The sequence below is a fragment of the Neodiprion virginianus genome, chromosome 6 (genome assembly GCF_021901495.1).
Source record: "Neodiprion virginianus isolate iyNeoVirg1 chromosome 6, iyNeoVirg1.1, whole genome shotgun sequence".
Taxonomy (NCBI): Eukaryota; Metazoa; Arthropoda; class Insecta; order Hymenoptera; family Diprionidae; genus Neodiprion; species Neodiprion virginianus.
This window is the reverse complement of record NC_060882.1, coordinates 21,281,985-21,302,370: the sequence shown is the minus strand read 5'-3', so window position 1 is coordinate 21,302,370 and position 20,386 is coordinate 21,281,985. Positions and strand designations below refer to the sequence as shown.

General features: G+C 44.6%; 1 protein-coding gene across 2 annotated transcripts; it reads left to right on the top strand.

The window, feature by feature from the left end:
- The first annotated feature begins 3,544 nt into the window (after nt 1-3,544).
- LOC124306999 (acetylcholine receptor subunit alpha-L1) lies at nt 3,545-20,332 on the top strand. Of its 2 annotated transcripts, none has more exons than XM_046768250.1 (8): nt 3,545-3,651; nt 4,494-4,711; nt 12,560-12,604; nt 14,582-14,691; nt 16,856-17,036; nt 17,137-17,830; nt 18,673-18,902; nt 18,982-20,332. In XM_046768250.1, the coding sequence occupies exons 2-8, from the start codon at nt 4,532-4,534 to the stop codon at nt 19,183-19,185; spliced, it is 1,644 nt and encodes a 547-aa protein (XP_046624206.1). In that variant the 5' UTR covers nt 3,545-3,651; nt 4,494-4,531; the 3' UTR covers nt 19,186-20,332. The 2 variants fall into 2 exon arrangements, with proteins under 2 accessions (XP_046624206.1, XP_046624205.1); XM_046768249.1 differs by having other exon boundaries at nt 3,545-3,821.
- The last annotated feature ends 54 nt before the right edge of the window (nt 20,333-20,386 follow it).

Sequence of the window (20,386 nt, the reverse complement as noted above, 5' to 3'; positions counted from 1 at the left end):
ATCGGGTCGAGACGAAATTTGTTCCAGGAGGCTCGCTCATCGGCTCTCAGGGCTTCTTCGGGGATTTTGAAATACGATTCCGCAACGTTGTTTCCATAAACTAGTACCAAACGCTCGCTCGATCCGCTCGGAGCATCCCCTCCACCATAGAGCTTTTCGCCCTGAGGTAGAAAGCTTTCCGCTGCATCGGAGGCTGCAGGGTTTGCAGTCTGCGTAGTAGGTCACGTGACGCTATTTGCAGCGTCGTTTCGAAGACGCAAGCAAAAGGAAACCGAGATGTACCGTCGGGTGGAAAAGCCACGTTTTTGCAGGTTTACTAGTTCTTCTGTGTTCGCGAGTCTCACTCGCACGTCTTGTTCAATGTAAGGAAGAGGAGGAGCATGCTGTGTTGAATAAATTGAAAGTCTGGAATAGAAATTAATGGAGGGAAAGAAGAAAAAACCTTTCTGCAAATAATTTATATTCCCAATATTACCTTTTTACGACGGAGAAGCATGTTTTCTTCGACCTCTACATCTTTTTTCTTGCTTATATCCTCCTATTTTTTTGTGCGCCGTATACAATCGTCAAACAGAGTGAGAACACCTTTTACATTTGTCATCGCGGAAAACGACTATAGGAATAAAAAAGATTTAATCTTACTCAAGTTGGACGCGTATCGATCACCTCGTCACATCCATTGTGAATTCGACGAGAATTTCATACAGCGAAGAATTTTGAAAAAACCACTCTACCAGTTCGGAGAAAAATAATGACCGGATGATCAGAAGCACAGTGAGGGTGAAGAATTGTACCAATTTCCGGGGAATCGTGAAAGAATCGACCAGTCTGCAATAATTTCGAATAATTTGTAAATAACCGCGTCGAAAAATGAATAGTACAAGCAATCAGTGAACCGAGAGTGTTTTGGCTCTCCTAAACAAGCACGCAGCGTTGGGTGCGAACTTTGAACCTTGATCGTGATATTTTTAAAACTCCTTCGTCGAGTTGGAGAGCTGCCTGCTCCTTGAACCCTGAATTAGTGTCTTCGCGTTTGTACCGGCAGACCGTCGTCAAATCAGTTTATCCGATTCTCTTGAACCCCGCGGTCGTCTTACAGAAGATTACGTCTGACGCATGATGCCCATATCACGGATCTTCCAGAGAGCTGAAGGCTGGATTTCCCCGCCTTTTTTTTTCCTACCGAGGGAAAATTTCACCCCGCAGTCCTTGCCAAAGCTGTGCTTCTCCGCCCGTCTATACGTGCCCTACAGGATGGCAAGGGCCGCTGTGTCAGAGGTCGCCCTCCAGTCCCAGCGACGCTTTAGGGCCGATGTGCACGTACCTTTACGTCCGGGATAACTGCGAACGTGACATAATTAACGCCGGTGATACTCTTCCGCGAGCTATTCAAGATTCAGGGTTTACCAACTAGATGTATAAATCATCCCTCTTGATAGTTCTTGCACGGTTTTCACGATCCGTTCGGCGACCCTGTAATAGGAATTTGATCCGGAGTCGTTTTTTCTTTTCCTTTTTTTTTTTTTATATTCTCTTTTGTTATCGTATAGCTTTTCAATATTCGGGTTAGGTATAAAGTATGTCAGTATTCGGGTTACTTCAATAATTCTGACGATGAGAAAGGGTCTCTGCGTCGTATCGATTAGACCCACGCTTCGCTTCCGTCTCTTTCTTCCCCCCTTTTTTCATGCTCTTATTCTGTTTTTTTTTTTTTTTTTTCTTGTTACCTTTCAACGAGGAAAACAAAATATCAGCCTGTCCCGGTATCGAGGATCGGTTTTTTGTTTTTGTAATGCTTTATCAAAGACCAAGTCGGTAAGTCTGTATCCGAAATGATTTTGGAATCTTGAGAACGGGCGTAATAACGCGTATACTTAGCTATCGGTTCTCGTCTCATTAGACTTTTAGTGTCTGATAAATTTTCAATTGCCTTTTTTCATCCCACCCATTAAAAAGTACATTCGTAATAAAAATATATATATGTATATAAATAATATATAATATATAAGGCATTAAGGCATTATATATATATATATATATATGTATTTTTGGTGCGAATTTCTTGAAGAGATATTCTTTTCCTTAATGCCTTACTGCAATGCAGACGCCTAATTCTAGTTGATAATCCTTACAGATGAGGTAAATTTAATTTGACCACGTCAAGTATGTCAATGTGAGTAATCATTTCTTCGACCGGTAAGAAGATTTAGCTTATATTCGTTACATGTTCGAAATAATGTAAAGAATGGTATCAAAAGTATGATACAGGGCTGTCTGTCAAAATGAAGAATTTACGAGACCGAAAGTAAGAAATTTTGTCAACACGCGTCCGGGTTGAATGATTTGAAAATGGTAGAATGAAAAAAAAAACAAAAAAAAAACAAGATTTTTGATTAAATTAAGGAAAGTTTTTCTCTGCGAACGACGAACTCGTCGGCTACCAAGAAATATCAGGCAGAATGATCTGTAGGTAGTTTTAAAGGGCGCATTCCTTGGCGATGTAATAAAAGGGCCAACGATAAAAGGAAAGAAGCATAATCTCGGCGATTCGCGTGAAAGCCATCCCATAAAAATACGCATAATATTGCGATTTCCCCCTACAAGAATGTGATAAAAAAAAAAAAAAAAATGAATGAATGGATAAAGAAGAGAACAATATACACGTATTCATTCGCGTAGAATCGTTTTCCGTGATATCGTGTATGATTTTGCATACATATACAGTATATGGGAGCCCATTTCGGATACTGCAGAACAATTTTCGGCATTCGGAATACATACCGAATAGAGAATATGTGGAAATTTCCTCGATCAGTATAGGTATTCTAGTTTCCGAATGTATCCCGACTTGATTGAATTCCAACGCTTCAGCTTATTCACGGTACATTGTACAGCCGCTTCCGTCGATCAGTCCCGACACGACGTTGAAGTCGACCTTTCACGTTTTCACTTTTCCTTCTCTCCACTCACAGTCTCATTTGAGATCTGTCCGAGTTCGGAGTCAGAGAGTCTTTCCTGCACCCTCGCGAATATCGTTGGCTGAAATCATCGTTCCGGTAGATACAAACCAGCGTCCGATAAACACAGGGTCAATATTTGCTGACTTGTCCAAATGTGTAGATTCGGATTAAGTACGGTGAAAGAAGTGATTTGTTTCTTTCAACGGAATAAAAGTGGTCGGAAAAACGACTCGTGTGATAAAAGAAAACCGCGTTCATTCGATTCGACAAAACGCTTTCGCTGCCATGCAGTTTGTTAAATTTAACAAAATATTTCCAGCGCAGCTGGGCTCAAGTTTTCCAATCCAACCGTGCGGGCAGCGCTTTTTCGGAGAACACAGCGCCCTCCGATCGGCCAGGGCGAGCCCTGCGCGGGAAGGCTCAGGGTGCGAAAACGGCGCCGAGGACTCGGAGCGTCCGTAACGTCGGCGAAAAAGAGCGACTGCGCGGTTTATTGATCGCGCAGACTCGACGTGGGGCGGCAGTCAGGGGCGCCAGGGTTGCTGCCCGGCGCTGCCGGCACGTGGTGTCCAAGCGTCGCGACGCCCGCGACGTCTGCGCCGGTTAGCGCTGCGTCGACTCCTCGACTCCCCGACGAGGCTCCCCCGCCGCCTCTCGCAGGGCGATGAGGGCCTGCGTTCGCATCCCGCAGGTACGGACACCTCGATGTCATGTAGCGGGTTTAGGTTAGCTTTCTGCACAAGAGCTTTCACGGTTAAAACAAATGTCGAATCACTGCCCCGCGATCATCGCCCGAATCTCACGGAGATTTGAGAGTTTTTCAAGATACGGCGGAAGCTCCGAAAGGCTGCCGTTGTCTCGGTAAGTCAAACATCTTGCTGCGCCCGTCGCAAGCTCGCTTTTCCTCCTTACCTCGTTTGCCTTATACCTATCGAAGGATCTAACCTTCATTTTTATACTCTGCCCATATTTTCCCTTCGATCGTTCCTCGATCTCTGAAGATTTCATATTCAGCACGCGCGATGCTCGCTAATTTGTAGTCGGGTAGTTTGGAAGTCTGTACGGCATCGCGTTTGATACTCCTGCATGGTTCGAGGTGTTGAATGTCAACTCGGCGGTGCCTCTCAATTTCGCGATATTCACCCCTCGCTGATAATCGCCCGAGATACTGTAGTTTTGCCAGTGAATAGCATCGATTCAGAAAAACCGATTCAACTGCATCTGCTTCGACTAATACCTGCGTGTACCATTTTTTGGATCAGAATACTTTCGGGTCTCATAACGCTCTACGTTTCAGTGCGATGTGACGATTCGTAACACATTTCGTGTAAAGTTTCACTTCAATTTCATAGTGTCAAAAAACTTTGGTGAAAACTTTAACGCCGTATCGTGTTATTTCTAATCAATTTCGAAGCCCACTGTCAGTTTTTCTATCGTCAGCCGGAAAAGAATTTCCGCGAGTGTGCCGCTGTACAATTTTGACGAAACGCAATTCAACCTAATTTTTCATCTCATTCTCTTCTTCTTCTCCAGAAAGTGATCCGTAACGCGACGATTGATGCCAGTCCAAGATGCTGCGTCTCTCGATGCTGTTACTCCTGACGGTTGGAGCGTGCTGGTGTAATCCGGACGCTAAACGCCTCTACGACGATCTTCTGTCAAATTACAACCGTCTGATTCGTCCTGTAACGAACAATACCGACACAGTAGTCGTGAAGCTTGGCTTGAGATTGTCGCAGCTCATAGACTTGGTAAGTGAATTATGCTAACACGGTATCGAATCCCTGATATCTACATCCACCCGTCTTCGTCATCTGTTGCAACTCCAAGCTCCCGACGCTCCGTCGATCAGTCAATTAGTGACGATTCAAGCTCGGCTTGCAAAGCATCATTCAAGAAAAAAAAAAAACTTCCAGCTGAGGAAAAATCGAAGGAAGGTTCGAAAATACCGCGTTTTTTTCTCGGCATCCGCCGAACGCACGGTCGAGTAAAAAGAAAAATACGTCATATATCGAAATGCAACAACGGCGAACGTAGATTTGTTATCGACGTCTGACAATCAAGCTGAGTGGCTTTAATATCATACCAGCTATAACAAGGAAACACCCCGCGATGTGACAACTGCGATTAGTTAATTGTCAATCGCCGCGGTTCTGTTCCAGTCTTCTCTCGTCCAAATTTTTTACCCTCCGGTATTCGGATCCACCCCGGCCGCGTTTCTGGATGACACCGGCATTGTCAGGCTTTTTACAAGTGTCGACCCCACTTGATCGGGGAATCTCAAGTTTCCACAACCCTCCGATCAGGGGTGACAGGTCGAGACGTATTCGGGCCTAATTGGAATATCTCGCGTCTCGACTTGCCTTTGGGAAATGAATACGGGGTCTCGAATTTTTTCATCTACAAGGTTACCCACTCGGCGTTATATTGTGTCTAGGGCTCGGGGCTTTTCACTCAGCGTATTCTACATTCCCTGTCAAGCTCGTAAATCGCGAGGACGTTGGAGAGCTAGGAGAGCCTTTGAGTTTCCGGAAAAAGTGTCGTCGTTGGAGATGCGGACGGGACGGAATGAAACTGGGGATCAAAATACCTCCGCTATCCTTTACAAAACATTTGAATAAAATCTTACACCCTCATTCAAACCAGCCCGTCACCGTTGCCGTGTTTTACGCGACATTTCCTCTCCGACTCATTTGTCTTCCGAGCAGCGTAAGCCCGCTTTTATCCACCTCCGTTCACCAAAATCTTCCAGTACTTGCCGTTCTCTTCGGCTAAGACTGGGCATGGAATTGTCGTTTGAACGGGAAATCGGTCAACCGCGAGTCTCGGGGGTGTCGCCGGTGAAACGAGCATACATGAAAGGGACATTCACCCCCGAGTAAGTCGTCCGCAATCCGCGGAAGCAGCGCGTTTTGAGAATGATGTTCCATGCCTCAATTTTCAACCGTGGAAAATGATTGAGCGGCATCGATAACCCTCAGCCCGCACCCTCACTCTCTGCGGAGTCCATATATTTTTCGGTGACATTGATGAGCTTCCCGGAAATGTCCGTCCTCCATGTTCGAGGATACTGTCCCCTGGGGATCTACGTGCAAGTCTCGAGCTAGTCGATGCATCGTTCGAATGCCTCCGATAACCTCGAGTCCTTCTTTCCCGATACGCGGTGTACAAGCTTCCAGTAAGAAACGTACCCTCGATTTTTCACTATTAGTTTAAGATTATGGATATTACTCGAAGAGCAATAACCCGGGGGTCGAAGTTGCCTCTAACGCGCATCATCCACCCCTGTCTATGCAGATCGATGTGCAGCAAACTTAGTTCCTGCATGCGAGGGGAAATTAGCTTGCTCGACTCGAGAATAAATCTTTAGATGATTCTGGTTTTTTTTTAATTATTTTTTGTTCCTTGAATTATCTTTCTTAGTATCGAGGAACGTTAACGTCTCGTTTTTCCAACCGGTTGAGGGATTTACTTCTATGGGCGAGTCCGCTGTATGGATTGATTGATGGATGACCTCAGGTGTACGGAGGATTGATAGCTTGTCACCGACATTCTAGAGCTTGTTTGTGAAAACCGAAGGTGCGGTTTTGCTAGACGCGACTACTCAAGCGTGTCGTCCTGTTGCTCCGTGGTCCTTTGGGGGTTTCAATATTGTCGGGGACAAACAACGATCACGGTAGAATAGAGGCTCGAGAATTTAAAGCCGAGCAATTGATAAGATCGAAAAGTTTTAAGTCCCTTTCAAACGGCTGAACAAAGACAACGCGGGTTATTTTTTTTTTTTTCTCTCGTTGTCTTGAGGCATTCTTCTTGCTTCATCTTTTCGTTTGCTTTTTCGAAAGAAAAGAGGACATTTTTAAAACACTTGAGTTGTACTCAAGTTTTGAAATATCTACCGATGGATGACTGTTTGCTGGATGAAAAATTCGCGTCGGAGAATTCGTGCTTCCAGAATGTATCATAACTCGGAAATTTTGTTTGCTCAATTCCCATTTACCGTCTGCACAGCCCGATATGTATATGGGGCGATAATTCATCGCCGCAATTCGGGAATAAAGATACGCTCGAGTAGAGTAGTATATATTTTATACATATGTATGTGTATACAAACGAAATATTTTAGACAAAATATCACGTTGGTCTCAAAGCAGTAAATTCAAACAAAATAAGATGAAAATACCCTTGTGCAAAACGACAGCAGCTGCTTATCGCGGAAATGGCAAATGCTGCGTATCTTTTGTACCTACAATGTACATTATCATCCGACCGTTTTCAGGAAACCCATAACGGCAATCGCATTGATGCAGTGACACCATTTGCTCCCCGCCTCGTGACCGAGACGATTTATTTATGAAGCCGGGAAAAGGTTGCATTCTCTGCTACCCGAATTTCGAAGAATGAAAGTCGACCACATTATACCTCGAATAAATCCTAGACAAGCGTCCTTCTTTCGGATCATCCTCTCCCTGATTGAACTTGGTCTAAATTTTTACAATTCTTTCTCTTCCTCGCAGATAGAAAGCATACAAAAAGTGCTCTCATCCGCTCCTTGCGCGAGGCTGCTAACAAGCAGTTTTTACGATGGCAGAAACTGCCGATAGTAGGTACATACCGAGAGAAGGAGAGACAGAGAGAAAGAGAGAGAGAGAGAGAGGGAGAGAGAGCGACGTTTAATTACTGGGTAGTGGGCAGTATTTCCAGTCTGCAATGAAGGCTTCCTGTTCACCCTACAACCCCTTTGTGTCTGGACTCCGCGAGCGTTGGTTTGACTCAGGAAATGTCAACTTTCGCAATCTCCGAACCTCGTGATCATGCGGCTTCCGGTTGCAGCAGCCGAAGAGATGAATAAACAAATGTGAGGGTCAATGCTCCGATCACTGTCCAAAAATTTGACGGAGCATCGCGTCATTCGCTACAGCAGTTCCATTATCTTCCTAGTTTTCTACCTTATGCTGTCTACGTGTGTTCGAATTCGTCCGGAAGTGGTTTCGCCGCCTTTGATCTCTCTTTCGTTTCTCCACGGTGCCTATCGTATACTCGTTATTGGACTACGAATAACGCGTCGCAAAGAGTCATACGGACCCCGTGGCCGTGAAAAAGATTCGGCATATTTCTCAGGCTTGGCGTGTATTCTTTTATACGTACTTTAGTTTGCTCTTATTTATTGTGGTTGACCTTTGTTCCGTTTTAAAATTGTTTTTTATTTATTTTGTTTTGTTAATACTTTCAATGCTTCAGATTGTTTGTACCTCATGTATGTATCTATGTATTTTAGTATAATAGTATGTTAAAATTGGACGCGATGTAAATTCTGTTGCCCTTCCTGGGTTCGTCTTTCGGGTATTTTTATCATTTAATAAATGAATAAATAAATTACACGCGTAAGATATTTCTGTGCCACTTGGTAAGATCCTGCCTTCGGGCTGAAAGGCCCTGTCAGGGATCAGATACACCGTGTCAGATCAACCGAGAGATATCATTTTCCAAGTTAGCTGAGCGCTGCGGTCGAAAAGTTTCATCCCCAATCCTTATCGATACACGCTATAATGTACACACACACACACACACACATATGTATGTATAATATTACAGTGACATCGATAATTTTCATTTTTCATTTTTACCACCGCGTCGGGCGATAAATTTTACCGTGAGCATCGACGCGGAGTTCCTGGCACTCCATGCATCATCGCTCGATCGGGTTTTTCCTCCATTCCATTTTTTTTTTTTTTTTTTGCCGTTTTATTAGCCGTGGCTTCGTAATATAAGGGGTACTCGTGAATCCGTCGCTTTCACCCGTTACTGCGGGCCTCTTCACATTTTCAGATATATATAGCTAAGGCGTGCGTATAATTGAAAAATCTAAATCCCATAGTTTTTGCCCAATATTCTTGAGCGTGATCTCTCGCATTTCCGACTGTACATATGCACGGGAAATAAATCGTGATTCTTGCACATATCTATAGAAGCTCCCACAGTCGCAACGCAGCGGTAAAGCAGCTGCATTCTTCATTTTTGGCGAATTTCCACCACCTCGAGAAGGATACAAGATATTTAGACGGATTGTAACAACGAGCGAGGCAACAGTCACTGCGCTACGCTGAAACGTTTATACCATCCTCTCAGTATTCTCTGTATAACACAATTATTTTCCCGGAAGTCAAATGCAGGTTTGCAGTGAATTGTGCGAGCGGAAATCCCGGCGGTGTAACGATGTTACCATTAATTGCGGGAAAGCCTAACTTTCACCTCGGTTGACCAATGTTGACATTATAGCTCAACGCCACTTTACGGGCCGCTGCATCAGTGACCTAAAAAAGAAGGCGGACCTCGCTTCGCTCCGTCTTCTCGTAGTTGTATATAGGTGTATAGGTATATAGGTATATAGGTATATAGGTATAATACAAGTAGGTACGTATAAGTTACACAGCATGGAAGCAGAGATCCGTTATCCGGTTCATCCCTTAGCTCCCCGGCTGCACGTCTTGGCACCGGTAACTCACCCAATCTCTATCAATTACGATCTAATATACCCCCGGCATCGGTTATGTACTTAAGCAGGGACCCGCAACTCTGTTCCTGCCGATCTTCCCCCCTTCTTCGTCCCCTTTCCGCCTCGAAACGCCGGCGAGAAGGATTGCAGGGCCTCGATCGCTGCCGGTTAATTCAATTTATTGCTTTCCAATAAAAATCATTTGGATTCCATTTGCCTTCCGGTAATTGCAATTTGCAATTCAATGCTCGGAACAATAAACCGCGCCTACTTAAATGCGCCCCATTGTCCCCCGCCTTTCTCCCGCCATATTTTGCACCCTCGCAGAAGCCCACGGCATTTACCAAGTTCCAATTTAATTACACCGCGGGGCCCGTAGTGCGTGCGTACTCGTGGTACCTTTAAGCACATTGAAAATTCTTCGGGCCAAAATTGGCTGGTCTTGTTTCCTCGACGTCTGTCCGAAGCGAATGTTCACTCGCAATCCGATCTTATCGTCGACGGCATGTTTCCCTTTTTGAGGTAAAGAAAATTGAAAAAAGAAAAGAAAAAGAAAAAACATTCTCACGGAATCGCGAGATTCAAAGCGTCGGACTGACCGGCTGCCAGGCTGGCACGACGCGATTAAACGCCGAACAAAACCACAGGCGAAACCCACTGGCTTGCGATACAAAAAGTGAAAGCATAAAAGAAGCGAGACGGGAAGAAAAGAAAAATAAACACGGAATACAGGGTTACCAGAGCGATTGTCAATGGGTGAGAGACCTGAAGAGCCACGGCACCGAGATAGCGGGGTCCGCGTCTTTCTCCTTTGAACCTTACGCTCCGGTACTTTGATTAAAATTCTCGCTTCGTGAAATTAAAAAGGCCCACCATCCGTAAAAGCTTTTTTCTCTTTCCGCTATTATTATTCCGTTAAACGATTCGATTACACCCTTCATACGCCGCGGTACCGACGCGCATTCGCCTCTTTGGGGCTTCTCGTTACTCCATTTGCACAAAATTTCAGACTCTTCTGTACATATGAATATACCCTTTTTCATTCTTTGCATACTAATGCTCACGTTCACCGCACATCGTGCCTGCTGTCTAACCAAAGATTAACCCCTTGACCACCGAAGTAATCTGATAACACGGGCTACCACAACCGGGTTTTCTTTGACCGGGGTCGCGGGTACCTCTCTCTCCTAGTTTCTCTTTTCATTTCACTTATAATATCCGAAATTCCTATTCTCTGTAATCTTTGATAAGACTTTTATTTCATACACATATGATCCTGAACCGTGTCGAATAGTTTCAATGACAAAGAGTGAAACGAGGAAAAAGTCTGGATGAACCGTTCAGAATTAAATGCCGCGAAATATTTAATTGTAGCAACTGATATTTGTTGACATAACAAGACCAGACTTTTTTCTCTGTGTGAGGTTAAATAGATACGGGAGAAGAAGGTGGATCCAAGATTACGCATAAGACATTTAAACAACTTCACGGAACCTTTTACAGTGGACGGATTTCACCCGCAGCATGAATTATCTCAACAGCAGAGTAATCGCTTTGAGGAATGTATCACTCAAGGCGACGCGACGGTTTTACACAAGGCAATAGTTCATTACAAACATTGGTCTTGCCGCGAGCGGTATGATATTCATAACTTTTACAAGAACAATAAAATTCCACTTTGCCCGCCCCGAGTTAGGGTATGGAAGCTTGGTTACCCCCGTGGGCAACAGTTTTAAAGTTGAAACTTTCACGCCGCGCAGTATCGCGGTTCAAGGTATGAGAAATACAATATTTCAGAATTTTTTCTTTCACCCCACCTCCGCGAGTCACACAGGCAGGAATATAATTGAAGTTAAACAACGCCTTTGCCCACGGAGTGCTGGAAAAGTTGAGATTGAAAAAAAAGAGAAAAACTATTAATCAACCTGAACGTTTTTTTTATAAACCCGGGCACAATCCGTTCGCCGGTAAATAATTACAACCGGGAATTGGAACACCATGACAAAACGTAGCAAAACAAAAAACAAATGTAAAATATGAACTCCGTAGGTTCCCATCCTACGAAGCCTAACGATCGATTGTTTTCGAGATAAAACAAGTTAAACAATCCGCACGGAGCCGGGTAATTTTTTAAACCCGTCTCTAGTCGTCGAAGGGTTGCAATTCGTGCAGCGTCGCAGCGCCTAAGGAACGCCTGCACGGCGTCGAGGGGACTTGACCCACTGACAGACGTTCAAAGCTCCGCAGGCGTGGAGAGCCGCTGGCGAAGAATTACCCACGTCGACGGGGACGGGTACATGCACCAGACAAGAGCGGCACTCGAGGCGCAAGCTTAACCCAAAAATTGGCGGGGGTGGCAGCCGGTTCCGGGGATGATGACGACGGGAGGTCGCCTTGGCCGAAGGTCGCGCCGGTAATTCCCTCCTAATCGCAGTGGGAGTCGTAAGAGGAAGAACTTATCTCTCCGAATATCTCGGGCGTAATTCAGAGGGTGGCGGGAAGTCGCCTGTAGAATTAGACCTGGGACTCTTTCCTTAAATTTTTAAATAAAGGAATTCGCACCATGCCTCTTCCGGCGCTGTTCGCTTCGGTTCGCTTCGCTTCGCGACCGGGACTCTGCTTATTTCATCCAAGTTTAACGGGCCCCTCCCCCGGCGGCCCCTTTCTTTCGATCCAATTTTACGTTAACCAAATTCCCCGCGTCCAGAAGGGACTCGTGTTACCGGGATGTGCCGCCGCTCGTATTTTACCGAGTTACTACGTCACGGTTTGCGATTCCATTCCTGCTGACGCGTTTAATTCGGGTTCCTTAGGGAACAACGGACGTGGTTCGCTTTCTTTCTTCCTGTGTATCCCTACCCTGGTGATATTCACGTGCGGATATACACTCGGATTAACAGTCTTTCTTTTGGCAAACACATATTTTTGGAAATTCAGCATCTTCCGCTGGTATTTTACTTCGTTCGACAAACCGCCTCGTCGAACTTCAACAAAGTTTCATGCACGGACTCTAAGAACTGCTGCAGTGTGGCTGAACCAGTTTAAACTGCAACCACTGATTTCAGATACCTTGGAATGTAACGAATGATTTCTTCTTCTGTTTCAGAATCTCAAGGACCAGATTCTGACGACCAATGTCTGGCTGGAACATGTAAGTTGAAGGATAATAAATGATAATAAATGATCTCCGCGGTTACACTTTTCGCATCGTCGGTGACCGAATGGTTTATTATTCACAATTTTCTTGTAGAAATTGCAAATACGGACAGAAAAGTAATATTGACTTCACACGTCACAGGACACAAGGCATTGATAGACGACGCTTCTATTTAGATCCTAAATGTGAGAACAGAGCTGAAATATTCGATTATGTAATGAAGTTTTAGCTTTATATCCGTTAAAGACAGCTAGCCTCAAACGTTCGGTTGTAATGACATTATTCGCGCGGGTATTGCAAACGAAATTTAGTCGGGAATTAAGAAAATAAAACAGTGGCGCTTCCCCGTTTCCCCAAGGAAATATCCCCAAGGATTCGTGTTACCCTCCGCCGTAAACGCGGGACATTTAACTAGACGATCTCTTGATCTGTAGCTCTCAAATGCGACACTCAACTCGTATATATATTTCGCCTTTCTCTTTCGGTGAAAAGTAAAGAAACTTGTCGGCAGAAGGAGAAGACGAACGGTCGACCGGAATGGTGGATTATGGGGGTTGTGGCGCTGCCTCCCTCCTGCGAAATGTTTCATCTAATTTATATTTCTTAGCGAAGAAGAGTGGCGAAGCTCAGCGGCTAGCAGCTTTCGCGAGGACGCTGGGTGGCAAATTTTTTATATCCAAGCATGCAGAAAAGAGATTAACGACGCTGCAGGACAACTTTATGTCACCGCAAGTTTTACGCGTAGCCGCGTCGCTTTATAGAAATAATTAGTTATACTTAAAAGTGCGGTAATTCTTTAGCGAGTAAGGCATTTATTTCACGATGATTTCTGTTCTTTGATTCGATTAAAAACACGTTCAAAATTAATGTCAGGTATCTTAAACAAACTTGAACTTGATTTCGCGGAAAAAGTAATGCGTTATACTTGATTGTTCGAACACAAATTGAGCTTCTTCTAGACAAGTTATAGATAGAAAATTCGGAGTTTGAGATGAAATAAAGTTCATCGGCACAAAATCTCTTCGTTTACGAGCAGCTTAGTTTCTTGTGGATGTGCGAGGCCGTCGGAGGGCTTAAGTAGTGAGGTCAATGAGTGGTCGGCCGGCGTCTGCCGAAACGTTTAGATCGAGCCAACACGCGAAAGAATCAAGTTGGCGGACGGAGATAAGTTTAGTGCCGATTGCGAAACGTGGCACGATACCGTGTGCGATAGAATTTCCAAGATAGTCAATCTACGGTTTGGCCGTTAAATGGAGCGGTGATAGGGAAAAAGTTCTGATTTACCGCAGCTCACGACCCTTGAACTCGACCCCATTCGAGTGAATCCCATACCAGAACGCTGTTTCCGGTGGTATTTCCTCTTTTGAAAATTAATACGGATGAATACGTGGCATGAATACGAGATCGAATCAAACTTGTCGTCGATGAAATCCTCACCATTCAGTCGAAAATACCACGGACTTGACGGCGAACGAAATTCAAGTAGTACGGCGGAAATGTGGTCAGCCAGTCTAGACGAGTCGCCGATACTCTGTACGCGTTTAAATGCGTTTTTTTCTTTTAAGAAGAACATAAATAAATTAAAGAAATTATGACCTTTGGACCGGTTACATTTATTAAGCGTGTTACATCTGAGCAAGAGAGTAACTTTCGAAGCGCGGCGAACCAACGGAGGAACCTGCACTTTATCGGGAAAGATTTACAATGCAAATAAATTCAAATTGATTAAGAATCCCGAAGTTTGCATGGAACTGGGTTAAAATATGCTCAATCTCGCCATACCCTGGGCTTACTGGACGTCGCGAGTGCATAGATCAGGCATTATCTAGGAGAGTACGTCGTCAAATCTGCACGGAGGCCGAGTAATTCACGGCTCCAATCGACCGAACGTAGAATAGAAGCACGGATGACTCACTTCAACGTGAATTATCTCTACGAGTGTTCAGGACTGCAGGTTGTAACGTTTTTCAGGAATGGCAGGACCACAAGTTCCAGTGGGACCCATCGGAATATGGCGGAGTGACGGAGTTGTATGTTCCAAGTGAACACATCTGGCTCCCAGACATCGTTTTGTACAACAAGTAAGTGTACAGCTCCGGCAATTATTCGCCCCTTTCTTTTCACTCCCCAATTCTACTAGTCCTCACGTCGAGTGTTCGTTGACCGCTTCCTCGACCAGACGCCGGTCTTCGGACGAGAGGGGACAATTAAACTTTTTCAACTCGCAAAGCTATGAGCTATTTTTGGCAAGACTCTCCGAGACATCGAGCTTCTCTTTCGCCCAACCATCGCGTGGCTGCAATAATTACTTGAAACGCGAGAAGCGCGGGGGTTTTTGATGAAAAATATCAGGTGCAAAATGCTGCTGACAAATGTGGGCGGTACATCCGCTTCAGAGCTCTTGTACTTCGGAAAAGTTCACAATTCTCTTGAACGTCGAGGGGTGGTAGGATTTTAACGGACCGCGAACGAGATCTGCCGAATGCCGTGCGAACTCGGTTGATTATTCAATGAATAAAACCATTAGCCCTGTGACGCAAGGTGGACGGTTGGAACGAACGCCTTGGCGGGAATAATTAAATTTGTCTTACCATATGGCGTGCGCAACTTGAGAGTGAGTTACCGGCAATTAAAGGTCCGTATACACATATACATTATATATACATAATATGCATGAGGGTAATTCGAAAATTAACTACCAACCTTCCGCGGAACCGTAATCCTCGAACGAAACTTTGCTAATCGTGAAACTATTCCTCCCAAAAAGACGAAAAAAAAGTAAATACAGAAATCCCCGAACTCGTTTATGATTGAGGTTGCCTACCCCGATTTAACTTCCTGAAACGGATGTAACGCCGTTCGCGCAAACGCGTAACGAGTCGCGACGATAATTATTACCATCCATAAATCGTGTAATTCGCAAACAGTCATTAGCGTATTTGCAAAAATAATCGCACTGCAGCAAGCTAACAGTTTACTCTGGTACTGATGAATCGTAGAATTCATTAACACTGCCGGGCATATTCTGGCTGACGTTACGGAAATTTATTTGTTCAAACTAAAACGGCATCCACGAATCCTAGCTCCACGCTTGTTAAAGTACCAACGCTCGTTATTACCCTCCAGTGAGATGAGCTGAAACAATCCCATTGGCTATCAAAATTGAGATGAAAGGAAAGCGGCTGTCAAGAAGTTCCCCTCTGAGCAGTTTCACCCCGGTTATCCCCTCCCGCCTCCCGGCCGAAACAGTATCGACTTGTTGTTGTCACATTATTCTCCAATTTCCTTTGTACCCGAAACTCGCTCTACCAGCTAACCGTCTTAGGTACACGAAGGGAGCAAGTAGGGTCGTGATTCGTCGTTCGATTACCGTGGCGAAAGGAAATGAGAAACAAACAGACGATGAGAGGTTGGCACCCACAGTAAAAAGCAAAAAATTGAACCTGACTTCGGAAGGAACCACGTCAACTTCAACCGCGATGGAGAAATTTTATTACCAGGTTAATTATAACCGGGTATATGTATTTTTTGTCGGTTTTGACGAGGGTTGGAGTTGCTTTTTGCAGTTTTGGAGAGAGCTGAGTAAAGGTGAAGTGAAAAACGGCAATGCGAACCGTGCTACTTTTTCGAGTGTAGATAGAAATTTTTTGGAATAACGTTAATCTGATATTACGGTTAATCCCTCTTGGCGAAAAACGAAGCAGTGGATGACTTTGGGTAAAAGAGTTTTTAGTAGACCATTAAAGACCTGCCTCTCACACTCTCTCTCTCTCTCTCTCTCTCTCTCTCTCTCTCTCACTCTCTGGCCGAGTAATATTTTAATTGCCCGCGGCGGTTTCCAGGTCATATTATACCTTCCTCTCTCCCCTTCCATCCTCGCCTCCTCTGCAGCCTGCCTCTTTGCTCACATACACGAGAGCATCCTTCACCCAGTCGATAAACTACAGCCAACCGGCTGGTTAAATCTGCAGCAGTCTACCGAAATACCAGCGTATGAGCAAACTGACTCTGCACTGTATAACAGTACAGACTACGGCAGAATATTGATTGATCATTATTTCTGTTTGCCCTGCGAGATATATACCTGCTGCTAACTGATTTATATACGAACATCGGCGGGTGTCGTCAGGGTAAATGTACACTGTCGAGTCGCCTCAAATATTGAGGTTAATCACAATAATTGTTCTCCAGCCCTGATCAACTTCCAACTCTGAATGACGCTCGATATCGACACCCCTTTTTCAGCGCCGACGGAGAGTACGGAGTGACGACGATGACCAAAGCGGTGCTTCATCACACCGGCAAAGTGCTGTGGACCCCACCGGCGATATTCAAATCCTCGTGCGAAATTGACGTCAGATATTTCCCGTTCGACCAGCAAACTTGCTTCATGAAGTTCGGTTCCTGGACCTACGACGGATTCCAGGTAAGAATTCTACGATACGCGGCTTCGCGGCTGGCTCGAACCAATTACTCTCGAGTCACCACCTTCATAGCTCATACCCGTTGTTAACGACATGCCGCAGATCGATCTGAAACACATTAATCAAAATATGAGCAACAACGTCCAGGTGGGTATCGACTTACGGGAGTACTATCCGAGCGTCGAGTGGGACATCCTGGGGGTGCCGGCGGAGCGTCACGAGAAATATTATCCCTGCTGCGACGAGCCGTACCCAGACATCTTTTTCAACATCACCCTCAGACGCAAGACTCTGTTCTACACGGTGAACCTGATCGTACCCTGCGTCAGCATCTCTTACCTCTCGGTCCTCGTGTTCTACCTGCCCGCCGATTCGGGTGAAAAAATAGCTCTGTGCATCAGTATACTTCTGTCCCAGACGATGTTCTTTCTCCTGATATCCGAGATCATACCTTCCACGTCCCTCGCCCTACCGCTCCTCGGGAAGTACCTCTTGTTCACCATGCTACTCGTCGGACTCTCCGTTGTCATAACGATTATAATACTGAACGTTCACTACCGTAAACCGAGTACTCACAAGATGGCGCCTTGGGTGAGAAAGGTTTTTATACGGAGATTACCGAAGCTGCTGCTCATGAGGGTGCCCGACGATCTTCTGAACGACCTTGCTGCCCACAAGATACAAGGACGCGGTCGGAGCAGCAAGAAGAACAAATTCAACGCCGCTGTTGCTGCCGCTGCCCAAGCATCTTCCAGAGTCTCTTCTCCGGACTCGATGCGTCATCAACGACCGGGCGGTGAGTGATACGAGAAACCTGTTAATTTCGATATTTTCCATCGATGTATACCGCGCAGTTCCGTTACACGGTTGTTGTTGTTCCGAAGTTTCGTCTTCCCCAATCGGCAAGTCAGGAGCACTCGGCGAAATGTTACGTACCATGGAAGATTAACGCTACAAGGAGATTGTCCGATCATTCTTCAAAGGGCACGATAGACGACAGACTGTTCGGGGAAACTAATCCACCGAGCAATTGCCCGAATGAAATTCTAAACACCGCTTTAACAACTAGATAATGCCGGAACTTAGCTCGTAAAGTTAACCAAAACTTTGCTTGCCGTTAAACAACGTGCGTAGTCCTGATGTGACTTCATAAGGAAGTTCACTGTCTCTCTGGTTCCCCCTGTCTGCCTGTCGTGCGCATCAATCATGAAAATGAGCACCGTATCAAGATTAGCTCCGCGTTGAACACTCGGAGCTTTGTATATATGTATAGTATTCTTCCACGATATACACCTATACACATACACACGTCACGCACGTATACATATTTATGCGTATCATACAGATATATACTTATAATATAAGCGGAACGTAGGGTTCTGCGGGGACCTTGTCAAGTTAGCTTCGGTAAGATATCACTTCTTGTCTTCTCGTAACAAATGGATCTCCTCTCCCCGACTTTGGTCCCTCGACAGGTTGCACGGACCTTAGTCTGTCACAAAGTTAAAACAGAACTCGAGGATGATGACAATCTTGATAGTTGTCAGAGTTGTCAAACGATTCGAAACGTCTGGGCGCCCATTTCCATAACCCGCGAGAATATCCATGGGATGTCTTTGAGAATCGATTTTCAAACAGGGTGCAACGGGCTCCACACCACAACGGCGCACAACAGATTCTCCGGTCTGGTCGGTGCCTTCGGCGGCGCCATCGGCGGCTACAACGGGCTGCCCTCGGTCATGTCCGGTCTGGACGAGAGCATGAGCGATGTCACACCGCGGAAAAAGTATCCCTTCGAACTCGAGAAGGCCCTGCACAACGTCATGTTCATACAGCATCACATTCAGCGGCAGGACGAGTTCAACGCTGTAAGAAACACCCGATCTTCGAACTCTGTGCAGTTAACGGCACCTTCGCGAGTAATTTAAGTGACATTATGTATTGCAGGAAGACCAGGATTGGGGCTTCGTCGCTATGGTGCTTGACCGACTGTTTCTTTGGATATTCATTATTGCCTCCATTGTTGGTACGTTTGCTATATTATGCGAGGCGCCAGCTTTGTACGACGACACTAAACCCATAGACATGGTTCTCTCCTCCGTCGCTCAGCAGCAATTTCTACCACCGGACCAGGAGGTCGCTCCAATCTAGCCGGAAAAACTGTACTTCCGCGATTTTCAAACGCGCGTCAATCACGCTGGAATTATTTCTTTTGACCTCATCATGCTACCCATATTACGGTTTGCCATTCGTAGAAAAAAAAAAATAATATATGAATTTAGAGCCAATAATTCTCAAACGAATCTGTAATAATTTGTCGAGTCAATGAAATCACTCTTAGAAGTTGAAACGTGATGCCTCTGTATTTCTTCGTGCTATTTCTTTCCAACATTTTTACTACATTCATACGTTTCGCATATCAGAATTACATTATTCAACTCCAGCTTCGGTACAATAAAGCACAGTTTTTTTTCACTAGGCTAAGGTTATCCTTTTAAAGGTGATGTAAAAAAAATCGACTTAGCGATCGATTGACTAAATAGAAAAACTTGTGATTACCTTCATCTAGTCGTTCTTGAAACTGATTCAGTCCCAGTCTCAAAGAAGTAAGAGATTGAGATGTCCGACGCTAGAACAGGAAGTGAAGTACCTAACTTGTTGCGTGGGCGTAAAAAAGGAAAAGAGATTTTTTTTTGGTAATAGGTTGAACTACACAATTGCTTACTGCAATGTGCGGATATGATGAAAGTCGATCAATGGAGAATTTGTGCCATCGAATCATGAGCTCTTCATTTGGTCTGTGCGTGAAAAATGACCCAGACACATCAGTATATAAAGAACGTTTATCGAGCCTTAACATTGACGGTGATAAATCGACGGTAGAATTATGTACGGGTTTACAAATTTTGAATATATATTCACTTTCAACGATATGGTTGTATGAAAAAAATCGAACGTCAGAATGAAACGGTGCCAATTACTATAAAAGTATTATTAATTAAAAAAAAAAAACTATTTCTTCGCGTGTAACGCAAGAAGGTATTCAATTGACTATCCCCTACACATGTACTCTTCGATGATATAAAATGACTTATGGACGGGGCTCAATTAGCGTAGTTGTAAATCTTGTACCTGCAGAATCGCAGGACGAGCGATGGTAAGAATGCGAACGGAAAATTGTAACGATAAATATTACAGTCTAACAAATGATCAATCAAATCTTTTCTATTTAAGCGTATACCTACTTCGTTAAGAATTCATTCTAAAACTATAATTTATTTAACATGTAATTATTGTTATTAAAATGATATCGTCTAAGAATGAATAAACATTGTTCGTAATTAGCTTTCGT